Source organism: Rhinopithecus roxellana, chromosome 11 (assembly GCF_007565055.1).
Source record: "Rhinopithecus roxellana isolate Shanxi Qingling chromosome 11, ASM756505v1, whole genome shotgun sequence".
Lineage (NCBI taxonomy): Eukaryota > Metazoa > Chordata > Mammalia > Primates > Cercopithecidae > Rhinopithecus > Rhinopithecus roxellana.
In genome coordinates, this window is record NC_044559.1 from 46,821,979 (window position 1) to 46,834,210 (window position 12,232).

The 12,232-nt window shown below is 50.7% G+C and overlaps 1 protein-coding gene and 1 long non-coding RNA gene across 4 annotated transcripts in view; one reads left to right on the forward strand and one right to left on the reverse strand.

The window, feature by feature from the left end:
* Positions 1–1,195: 1,195 nt before the first annotated feature.
* LOC115900459 lies at positions 1,196–6,109 on the reverse strand. Its single transcript, XR_004060140.1, has 3 exons — positions 5,953–6,109; positions 4,829–5,280; positions 1,196–2,158 (listed from the first exon to the last, which is right to left on the reverse strand). It is a non-coding gene; the product is annotated as an uncharacterized LOC115900459 (long non-coding RNA).
* A 94-nt stretch (positions 6,110–6,203) lies between these two features.
* The window catches only part of DOCK1 (dedicator of cytokinesis 1), a 548,347-nt gene continuing 542,318 nt past the window's right edge, over positions 6,204–12,232 (forward strand). For 2 of the 3 annotated variants that reach the window (XM_030941069.1, XM_030941070.1), the window contains exon 1: positions 6,204–6,352. In XM_030941069.1, the coding sequence (XP_030796929.1) occupies positions 6,307–6,352 (46 nt within the window). In that variant the 5' untranslated portion in view covers positions 6,204–6,306. The remainder of the gene's footprint in view (positions 6,353–12,232) is intronic. The other variant, XM_030941071.1, reaches the window with a different exon arrangement.

Consider the following 12,232-nt stretch of genomic DNA (forward strand, 5'->3'; position numbering starts at 1 on the left):
CCTCATTATGTTCATGGTTTTCTCTCTCTCTCTGGTCACACAGAGTATATTTCTAACACTGTTTTCAGGCCTCTGCCTGCTAATTCCATCATCTTTTTCATTTCTGCATTTGTTTCTACTGACTTTTTCCCCTGGTTGGGGGCCATATTTTCTGGCATCTTTGCATGGCTAGTAATTTTTGAATGGATGCTAGACATTGTGATTTTACTTTGTTGTGATTAAACACTGCTGGACTTTGTTCCAGCATGCAGCAAGTAACTTGAGCTCAGTTTTATTCTCTTGAGCTGGCTTTTAAGTTTTGTTACTTCCCAGAGTAGCCTTTGGTTGAAAGCTGTGATCTTTTGGAGGACTTTGCCTGATCCCCTGTAGACTGTGAGGTGTTTCCACACTGGCTGGAGGGAATACTGAGTACTGTGTGAGCTTTCTGAATTATTCCAGGCCTGGTACTCTCTGGTGTTCTTTCTGCTGCCAGCCTCATGGAGCTTCACTCCACAGATACAGAGATCAGCATCCATTCAGAGACTCAGGGGGGCCCTTCTGCAGAACTCTGGTGTTCTCTCTTTGGGTGAGCAGCTCCCTCATCCTGGGTACTCCGACCTGCAAATCCTAGTGACTTGGCTTCTCTGAACTCCATTATCTGTCTCCACCCAATGAGACTCAGGGTTCAGCTGACTTCTCCCTCCTATGCACAGCCCAAAGCTGCCTCCAGGAAGGAAGCTGGGCAACTGCAGGGTGCACCTCATTTGTTTCACTCCTTTCTGGGATCACAGTCCGGCACCACCTGATGTCCAGCATCAGAAAACCATTGTTTCATCTAGAGTCCTTACCTGGGCTAAGTTCTGCTGCCATTATTTCATTCAATCTTTAAAACACCTTAGAAGTCAGACTATCTTAAAAATGAGGAAACCTTGCCAGTCAGAATGGCAATTATTAAAAAGTCAAGAAACAGTAGATGCTGGCGAGGCTGTGGAGAAATAGGAATGCTTTTACACTGTTGGTGGGAATGTAAATTAGTTCAACCATTGTGGAAGACAGTGTGGTGATTCCTCAAGGATCTAGAACCAAAACATATCATTTGACCTAGCAATCCCATTACTGGGTATATACCCCAAGGAATAGAAATCATTTTACTATAAAGACACATGCACACATGTTTATTGCAGCACTATTTACAACAGCAAAGACATGAAACCAACCCAAATGTCCACCAATGGAAGACTGGATACAGAAAATGTGGCACATATACAACACAGAATACTATGCAGCCATGAAAAGGATAAGATCATGTCCTCTGCAGGGACATGGATGAAGCTGGAAACCACCATCCTCAGCAAACCGACACAGGAAGAGAAAGCCAAATACTACATATTCTCACTCATAAGTGGGCGTTGAACAATAGGAACGCATGGACACGCCGGGGGCTGGGGGCGGACAACACACACACCAGGACCTGTCAGGGGGTAGGGGCCAAGGGGAGGGAGAGCATTAGGACAAATACCTAATGCATGTGGGGCTTACAACCTAGATGGCAGGTGCAGCAAACCACCATGGCACACGCATACCTTTGTAACAAACCTGCACGTTCTTCACATGTATCCCAGAACTTAAATTAAAAAAAAAAAAAAAAATGAGGAAACTTAGAGTGGCCAGGTTACTGTCTCAGAGTCAGACAGCTGCCAAGGTCTGGAACACATTTGTTTCTATGAACTCTCCCTGGCACTGTCCTGGACCTTGAGGCCCAGAGGAGGAAGGTCTGAGAGCATCCAGGCTCTAGGGACAAGGCCTTGCAAACAATATCCAGGCCTCCTTTCACTTCAGAATTCTCCTCCTGCAGTTGTCCTGGCTCCCAGTTCCAGAGCTCATTTCTTTGTGTACACAGTGTGGGAAGGACTGCTTGGTCTGCATTTATAGTTACCATCACATTTGCCCATAAGCGCTCTGACGCAGCACACAGCATTCTCTGTTTAACAGCATATTTGCTCGATGAAACTGATTGAAATTTAACATGTAGGGTCTGCCTTAATGATCTTCTTGGAGAATGCTGAGCAGTGCACCTGGAGAGTGGAGGCAGCGTCCAGGCTATTAGAGTGGAGCCAGTCAAGGTGGCTTCTTCTCAAACGGATTTTGCAATCTCAAGCTCCTCCTTCCCCCACTTTGACTTTATTTTAAAAAAGATTTCAAATATGGAGAAAAAAGTAGAAAGCTGAAACATTCATAGACCCATACCTAGATTGAGCAATTTTGCTTCATCTTGTTTATTCCTATAGTATTTTAAATAACAAATACAATGACGGTTCACTTCTAAATACTCCAGCATGCATCTCTAAAATTTAAGGATCTTTTCCCACCTAACCATGATAACAACTATTATTATACTTAAGAAAATTAAAAAATATATATATAATCTAATAACAGTCCATAGTTCAAACCACCTCTTGCCCTTAACATTTTTTTTAAGTGTTGGATAATTAAAAGCAGTTTCCAATCAAGGATAACACAGTACATTTAAATGTTGTGTTTCTTACATCTTTTAAAATCTAGAACAGCTCTTCTCCACTGTCCCCTTCGTGCTCTACAATATTGACTATTGAAAAGACCAGATTACTACCTGAAAGAATATTCTACCCTCCGGCTTTGTTTCAGTGTCTTTTTTTTTTTGAGATGTAGTTTCATTCTTGTTGCCCAGGTTGGAGGGCAACAGCACGATCTCTGCTCACTGCAACCTCGGCCTCCTGGGTTCCAGTGCTTCTCGTGCCTCAGTCTCCCGAGTAGCTAGGATTACAGGTGCCTGCCACCACGTCCAGATTTTTTTTTAAAGTAGTGATGGGGTTTCACCATGTTGGCCAGACTAGTCTTGAACTCCTGACCTCAGGTGATCCGCCCGTCTCAGCCTCCCAAAGGGCTTGGAGTACAGGCATGAGCCGCTGTGCCTGGCCTGTTTCACTGTTTATTTCTTATGGTGTCACTTGTTCCTCAACCTCCTCTATTTCCTGTAAGCAGAAAGTTGGGTCTAAAGTCTTGAATATATACTTTTGGGCTGGGTGGCATTGTGCGTTGTGACCTCATGCCTGGTCATCCAGTATGATGCTCAGATCTGCCACTGGATCCAAGAGGCAGTGGGCATAGGCCTCCCTGCAAGACCTTGTTCCTCCCCTTTCAAAGGGTAAGCAATGTGTGGTCAGGCCCCTTTTCGCGCATAAAATCTCCACATCCCTGCTCCATTCTCATCTCTCCCCACCAACTGAGAAACATGCCCCACTGACTCACTGTGCCTTCTGATACCTCCACCAGGCAAGATTTTGCTGAATTTACCTCCTGAATTTGTAGTGCAAATGTGTGAAGTTTTTTTGAATTAGAAAAATTAAAACTATAATTTTCAAGATTTAAAACTGTAATATTAATTATGTTTTTCATGGCTCCGAAGCAAGATTCTGTTGTATCTTGGAGAAGGGGGGCCACTACTCTGAAATCCCAGTGACAGGCAGCACTGAGCAACTGAGAGCCTCAGCATTCTTGGGCTGGTCACACCCACAAGCATGGCACAGACCCAAGTCCTGCAAGATGTCTAGGAGGGCAATTGAGACCTGTGGTCCAGCCACATTGACTCAGGAGGTAAAAATGTCAACAGGACACAACCTCTGGGGCTCCTGGATTTGGAGATGAAGCCAGCTCTGAGCTTATGCAACCACAGCACAGTGAGAGAGGGCCATGGACTTGATTTAGAGCCACAAGATGAGACCACTGCCCAAACACCCCAGGGATGCTGACGAATCTTCTCAGAGCTTCAAGGACTATGGCTATAGGTACATCTTGGCCAAACGTGGGCACATGTTGCAATCAAGGGACTGAAGCCACAATCACAAAAACCTAGCCCATGGTCCACCTGGAGTTGTTCTGTTTTGTTTGTTTTTGAGACAGAGTCTCGCTCTGTCACACAGGCAGGAATGCAGTGGTGCGATCTTGGTTCACTGCAACCTCTGCCTCCTGAGTTCAAGCAATTCTCTTGCCTCAGCCTCCTGAGCAGCTGGGACTACAGGTGTGCGCCACCACACCCAGCTAATTTTTTTATTTTTAGTACAGACAGGGTTTCTACTAAAACCCTGGTTGGCCAAGCTGGCCTCAAGCTCCTGACTCAAGTGATCTGCCTGCCTGAGCCTCCCACAATGCTGGGATTACAAGCATGGGCCACTGTGCCTGGCCCCATCTGGAGTTTTAAAATTCTGATTTATAAATTTATTATATGACGGTCTACCAAAAGTATGGGTCTACCAAAAGTATGAGAAGGCGAGTGTCACCAAAATCTATTTCCCAGGCTTCTTTGCAGAATTCCAAATTCCTAGCACGACCAATAAGGCCCTTCTTCTACATCTTGCAGCCTCAATTTATGTCACTTTCCTGTTGTGCCCTATGCTTCGGCCACCCTGGCCTTTCCGTGCTCTGAAGTGGTGTTCCTTCCTAAACCAGGGCCTTTGCCTGTGCTGTTCCCACTCCAGCTCACCTAGCTGGTTTCCGCTTATCCTGAAAGTCTGGGTTTATCTTATTTCCTCAAGGGAGCCCTCACTGCTCTGGAGCAGGTCAGGCCACCATGTCCTTTATTATAGAGCACCCAACTTGTCGTGGACAGTACCTTCACAGATGCTTCTCCTTCAAGGGGTCAGAGTCACCAGGCCACCACCACAGCGCCTGAAGCCTGGAGGTTTCTGATTTCCACAGAAAGCTTCAAGTGCATGCTGTGTGTGAGTGAGCCTGGCCACTTCCTCTGTGGGATTTCAGTTCCTTATCAGTAAAACAGAGCCCGTGGCTTTCCATGAATGTGGGGTTGACTTACCAGAATGCTCAGGTCCCACGTTATCCTCTTGAACGCAGCAGGTTCCCTCTGAACCCACGAAAATGGAAAAGCTCCGCTGCCATTCCTGAATGTTTATTTAATCTGCATTCTGGGTGGCCCCTAGGGTAGGTGATGGGCATTCTCCACCCAGGATGGTGCCCCACCTGGTCCTCCCCAGGCCCTGTGGCCATCCTGGCCACCTCCCTGTGGGCTCCCGAGCCCTGCTGTTCAGCACTGTCCCTACCCCACAGAGGCAGAGACCTCTTTTTCTTACCTTCTTCTTTTTACCTTCGTTCCTCCAATTCCTGATGGCCCCCTAATCTACTGCAGTTGTCTCTGTGTCTTCAGAGAGAAGATGCCCCATTAATGTGCCATGAAACCAAATTTACTCCATTTAAAGGGCTGCCTTCATTCGGAGGCTTTGTCCATTTCTTGGTTTTAACCTCTCTTTTCTGAAATTGCAGTAAAAATAAATAGGTGTGTGTTGCTTTAACTTTTCCCTTGGAGAAATCTGAAGCCCCCACCTTTTACTGTCAAGGGAAACACCGGGGCCTGAGAACTCCCATCTCGGGCAAGGATGCCTTTCTTGAGCCCCACGCGTGGCCTGGGCTTTCCTTTCCCTGCTTCTGTCTTCCCCAGATCCTGAGTCCCACAACTATTCTAGCATCAGCTTCTGCAAGCCAAGTCGGGCTGAGGTTTCTGCGACTGCTTCCTCCTGGTCTCTCTGGAAAACTCCACTCATTCAGTACCCAAGCAAGAGGTGATCTGTCTGGAACGCACCCCCTCGGCAGCGCTGCGCCACTTCTTTTCACCCCATTTGAGTGGCCGGCACTTACCTGTGCTCTTACCTGACGCGTCCCTTCCCCCAGCACACTCTGGCAATGGGTGGGCAGGCGCTCAGGTAACGTCGGTTGAATGAATGAATGAGCCACGTGCTCAGGAGGGCCCTTCCCAGGGCCTCTGCTGTTTGTTCTGCTCTGGGATTCTCCACCAGGGGGGAATCCGAGTTGGGGACCTCGCACCACCTGGCTCTGGCCTAAGCCCGCGCCTTGCAAGCCGCCCGTTTCCTACCCCGAGTAGAAACGCCCCGCCCATCCCGCCCCCCAAGGGCGCACCCCTCTTACGGCGTGAGCGCCAGCCCTGGGAGCTCCAGGAACTCAGGAGAAACCCGCGGGGGTGCCCGGGTGCGGGGCGAGGGGCTGGGCGCACGGGGACCGAGAAGGGGCGCCCCGGCGGCCGCGGGGTCCGGGCCCAGGGTCCGCGTCGAGGGCGGGCGCAGAGCCCGCTGCCGTCCCGCCTCCCGCCGGCGCTCCCGGCCTTTCCCATCCGGCCCGCGACGCTCCGCCCGCCCCGTCCCACATGACGCCGCCTCCGCCGCAAACTTTTTCCTCCCCATCCTGTCGCGGCTCGAAAGGAATGGAAAATGGCGGCCTAGACGCGGAGTTTCCTGCCCGACCCGCGGCGGCTCCGGCGGCGCCATGACGCGCTGGGTGCCCACCAAGCGCGAGGAGAAGTACGGCGTGGGTGAGCAGCGCTGCCGCCGCGCCTCTCGCCCCAAGCCTGGGCTCCGGCGGGGCGGGTGTGCCAGGAGCCTGTTGCTGCCGCTCCGAGCGGCCGCCGGGCCGGGGAGAGGCGCTTCCGCCCGCGCCGCCGCCCCGCGCGCAGTGTCCAGCGCCCCCGCCGCCCCGCGCCCCCGCAGCGTCCGCTGCAGCCCCGGGAATCCGGGTCGGGAACACGAGGGGGTAGGGTGGGAATGGGGGTGGGTGCGTCCCTCCCCAGGGTGTCCCCTCCGACGCCCGCTCCTGGGGACCCCTGCAGCGGAGCCCCCTGAGCTGTTCTCTGCACGGATGGGCCCGTCAGGGAAATCCAGGGGTCACTGTCTCGCGGTGGCTTCTGCTGCATGGATGAACTTGCGTCCCGCGTCCGGGCTCTGGGTGGGCGGGCTCAGGTCCGCGCGGTCAGAGCGGAGAATTCCGCCCTTTCCCGGCGGGGAGGAGCGGGCGCGACCCGGGTGGCCGGCGCCCCTTGCCCCTCGGCGGTCTCGCTGGGGACCGTGTGGGACCTTGAAGAGAAGGCGAGCGGCCGAGCGCCCCTGTGGGCCGGGACCCGGGGACCCGTCCGGGAGAGCGGGGGCCTGTTTTTGCTCCGCGGTTCTTTGTCGCTTCCGAGGGGGGATGGAAGGAGTCGGGTTGCAAGTTTATATTTCGGACCCGAGTGCGCATTCCAGAGAGGGAGGCTTTCCCTTGGGGCTCAACAGACGGGTCCGTCCGCTGGGGACCCGCAGCCCGCCGCCGAGGGGACCTCCACCTCCTCCTGACCTGTGCGCCTGGTCTCGGGACCTTGCTGTGGCTGCTCTCCCGCTCTCCGGGGTCTGGGATCTTCCCATTTGGTTTTCGGGCTTGCTTTTCCCCGTCCCACCATCCACAGACATCCTTGACCGCCTGCCTTCTCCAGGCCAGTCGGCCCGACTGGAAAGACCTTTGGTGGCCTCGCCTCCCACAGCCCAGGCTGTGTCCTCCTAGGGCACCGTCTCAGCAGCAGCCCTGCGCCCATTCTGTGCCTGGCCCGTGCTGGGCCTGCACTGGCAGTGACTTGCCCGCCCCTCTGCTGGTGTGGTTCGAATCCTGGCCCTCTGACTTTTGGGAAGCGCCCTTGTTCCCGGAGCGCTCTCCTTTCTGTGAACAGTTGCTTCTCTCTGCTGTCAGTGACTTACAGTGGGCCCTGACCACGGAGCCAGCTGGACAGTGGTCGTGGGGACAGTGCTGGGACAGCCCTGGGTCCCACCGGGCCTGCACTTAGCTTGTTCCACATGCTGGGAGGCATGGGGGGGGGCCTCCTTGCTTCAAGACCATTATGGCTGAGCTTCCTCCCCATCCCCCCATTTTGCAGATGAGGAAACCGAGGCTCAGATACATTCACAAAAAGTGCAGGAGAGCTCGTCTGTCTGACTGCAGACTCTGTAACCTGCACCCTGTGGAATCAGTCTGGGGCACTTGGCACGTGCCTTCAGTCTGCATCGGAGGAGGGAGGTTCAAGGTGGAGATTCCAGCTGAGAATGCTTGGGGTGTGGCGACAGTGGGGGTCATTTAGGGGGTAGTGTGTAAAGGAGAGAGCTGAGGACTGACTCCCAAGGAACCTAGCACCAGCACGCAGAGAGAGAGAGAGAGAGAGGAGGAGGAGGAGGTGGATAGTTGGGAGAGGCAGGAGGCTGGCAGAGGAGCAGGCATCCCGTAGCCCTGTCCCTGCTGAGGAAGCAACTCAAGCGCCCATGGCAAGGGTGCAGTAATGGCCATTGGGGATGCAGTGGGGGCCATCCCTGCTCCCATTCTACAGAGGCAAGGAAGAGGTGGATTGCTTGCCCCAGCTCACATCACTAGTAAGTGGTGCCTCCTGGATGTGAAGTGTGGCCGCCTCGGGTTCAGCTGCTGCAGTGTCCTGTGATTGCCTGCAGATGGGCAGGGCTTCTCTTTGGGACACCACATGTTAAGAGACCTTGTTACCCTTCATCTGCCCCCAAAGAGACCTGGATGGTGTCAGTGAGGATCCTATAGGGTAGCTGGATGGTCTGGAGAAGACTGAAAAGAATGTTCATAGATGGGAGAACGGGGTCTCCTTGCTGAGGAGGAGGCTGTGGGCCAGAATGGGGCGGTGCCCTTGAGTCTCACACCTTCCAGAAGCTTCACCAGCACTCATGGTGGTGACTTCTAACATCACACCTCTTGCTAATACTTTGGTTTTAAGAAAACTCCATGTTTGATTCAGAAAAAATACATTTTAAAAAGTTAAGAAAACATAGATAACAGTGTTGGAAAATTTTAAAAGGTGAAAAGTATCTGGGATGGTTTTGCCAGGAAATTCCAGGAAAGATGTGAAGGGCTGAAGGTAGAGAGTGGCTGCTGTGCTTCCTCTCACTGGGTGCAGATGACATCTCGCTGGGTAGACGATAATGAGACAGCACCACTCCGTCGGCATCCAGAGGCACTTTAACCAGAGTCCCCCATCAGGGAGGGTGGGAGAGGAGCTGAGCATGAGCGCTTTGGGGCCATCCCAGGCTCCTCACTTGTCTGCAAGTGTGCAGTGGGAGGATTTTAGTGGTTCTCACGGAGGGTGCTGACTGGGAAGGATGTAGGTGCTGGAATGTAGGGATTTATTTCCAGTAGGTGATTGGCTGTTTCCACCTAAGGGAAAATTACTGGAGGACCCCTCCACCACTCATACCAACTCCAGCATTTTTCGGAGCTTAACAACAGTGCTGTGTTTCCCTGGAGGAGCTCTGGTGGCTCTGTGGGTGGACCACACTTCCACTTTGGCCACTTGGCCCATGAATGAATCACGAGGGGAAAGAAAATGATAAAACTCCATCTCATTTGGAAACATGAATCACAGCTTATTGTTTGCAAGTACTTGGAATCTGTTAGAAGCATTGTTTGTAAATGAGATACTTCAGTTGTTTATTTTGTAAAATTGGGAAAGGAGTAAACAGCTGATCTGGGGTTCCTTCTGCAAAGGCAGGAAATGCTGGTTCCTGCTGATTCATTCCACTGGGGGCTGCCTGTGAAATTTAAGCAGCACGTGTTTCCCCCTTGGCTTTGAGTTGGTGGGTCATGTTTACAGGCCTGTCTTATTAACAGGCATAAACCTTCACTTAGCTGTCACACTGGCCAGATGATCTTTTCCCTCACAGCCCAGTAGGCAGTCTTATGTCCCAACGTCAATAAAATTATGTTCCTATGGATCCTGTTCCTAAGGTTAGGTGAAAAGATGCAGTATGTTCTAGAATCACATGTGAGGACCATGTGCTCACTCACATCTTAACGATGGTGTTGAAGGCAGAATAATGGTCCCCGAAAAGGTCCATGCCCTAATCCCCAGACTCTGTGAATTTGATATGTTACATGGCAAAAGGGACTTTGCAGGTGTGGTTCAGGTCACTTGGAGCTGGTCGTCAGGACCATCCACATGGGCACAGGGAACTTTGGCTGTGAAAGTTATGAAACAGGCAGTCAGAAGAGCCTGTTTGGAGGCACAGTTGTTGGCTCTGAGATGTAGGAGCTCACTTGCAAGGACCAGAGGGAGGCCTCAGGGAGCTATGGGAGGCCCCTAGCTGATGACCGGCATGGAAACCTCAGTCCTACAGTCACGAAGAATTGGATCCTGCCAACACCCTGAATGAGCTTGGAAACAGATTTCCTCCCAGGGCCTTCTGCTAAGAGCCCAGCCAGCCAATACCTTGATTTTGAGACCCTGAGCCGCTGGGTATGTGGCCTGTGGAACTGAGATAATAAATTTGTGTGGTTTTTAAGCTGCTTAGGTTGTGGTAATTTGTTATGGCAGCAGTGGAAAACTAATACAGATGATGGGAGAGAAGCTTGCAGGGTGAGGCTCTCTGCACCCTTGAGATCTGTTACTAAGTTCATTGAAGGTAGTGAACCCAAGTGTGCTCTTCACTTTGGCCACTTCCAGGGTACAGCTCTCAAACGGGATGGGGCATTGGCGCTACTCTTCTTCATAATGGGACCCTGGAGCAAATTACTCATACTTTCTTAGCCTTGGTTTTCTCATCTGTGAAGTGGAACTAAGCCTGCTTGCTGCCGAGTTGTGAGGACTCCTCGAGATGATGTTGGCAGAGAATTTAGCACTGTATTCAAGATATGCCAAGTACTCAGTGAAGCATTGCTTTTATTAACTTTTTATTTAATAAAGCACAAAGTTTAGAAACGTAGTGACAAGTGACTTATTTAACAGGTTGCCGGAAAAATGCCTTTCTTCAGAAGTTGATTTCTTGATGGTATGTTTTACTTTGTAATGGGGTTGGAAGTCACATTTGCTCAGTGTGAGGAACCTGACTTGTATGCATTCACATTAGCTCTGAGCGGTGATAATTGCTAGGAATTGTGTGATATCCAAATAAATTTGGGAGCTTGGGAGTTGAAAAGAAATCTCTTTTGTTATCTAGAGGAGCAAGCAAGCTGCTACTTTGGGGAAGAAAAATTAGATTTGATCATAAGTAAATAGAAATGCAGGCATTTTCATTCACTGGAGTTGCAGCAAAACCACATCAGGGCATATTATATTTCTACAAACCTGATTTTACTTTGGAAACATAAAAAATTTAAATTTATTTCTGTGCCATCGTTTGCCTAGGATACCAGACATCTGATCAGGATTGTCTTAGCGTGTGTCAGTAGTTCTGTCTCTTGTTCTTTTATCACCTCTGTGGATGCAGGTAGTGAAATGGGGAGGAAGAAATAGGCCGTGTGGGTGTCCTTTGCTGGGTGTGGTGCTGGCGCCCCAGGGCCATCGCTGTAGCAAGTGCACGCTTGTACACTGTCCCCACTCTCCTTTCCTCCCTCCCTTTTCCCTTCTTCTCTGTACTTTGTATTTTCAGATGATTGCATTAAACTTTGTATTTTCAGGTAATTATAGCCAAATGTGGGTGTAAAATATAATTCAGAGAGATCATGAGTAGCCATTACTAGTTCCCCCTAAGGTTACGTCTTGTAAAGCTACAGCTTCACGACTGGGATATTGACATCGATAGTCAAGGTACAGAACATTTCCAGCACCACAAGCACCCTCAGTTGTCCTTATGTAGCCACACCTACCTCCCTTCACGCCTTTCTCCCCTCAAATCCTGGCCACCCTTTGCCTGTTCTGTGTTTTTAGTCCTTTAAAGAGTGTTTCATTAATGAAATTGCATAGGAGTTAAGCTTTCGGGATTGGCTTCTCACTCAGTATCTCCCTCTGGATATTCACCAGGATTTTGCTTCTTTGCTGAGTATCGTTTCATGGTCTGGATATGCCCCAGATTAACTCTTCACCTGTTGAAGGACATCTGGGTTTGGCTGTGACAAATATAGCTGCTGTCAACATGCACATACAGGTTTTAGTATGAACCTAAGTCTTCATTTTCTGGGATAAATGCCCAGGAGTGCAGAGGCTAAGTTGTCTGGTAGTTGGATGTTTAGCTTTTTAAGAAACTGTCGGACTTGCCTGGAGTAACTGTGCCAGTTCACATTCCCACCAGCAGCATATATGTGATTATAGATTTCTCGGAATCCTTGCCATCATTTGTCACTGTCCTTACTGCTTGTGTAGGTGTGTAGTTGTCTTTCATTGTGGTTGGATTTTGCATTTGCCTTGGTTTCATCTGGGAGCCAGCGTGCAGCTTCCTGTGCTGCCGCAGTACAGGAGAAGGTGGCCGATCCAGAGGGTGCTGGTGGGGGTGCGGTATGCGTGGGTCCACTGAGCTGTGAAATTGTCGAGTGTGTTTAGGGGAGGACTTTGATCCAGTTTGAAGAGACATCACGGAGTGGAAGGCTCACTGGGCACATGCAGCGGTGTGGAGAGCACGGTTAACACTAGGCGGTCCCTTGTCGAGATGTGGTTGTCAGGATGTTCACT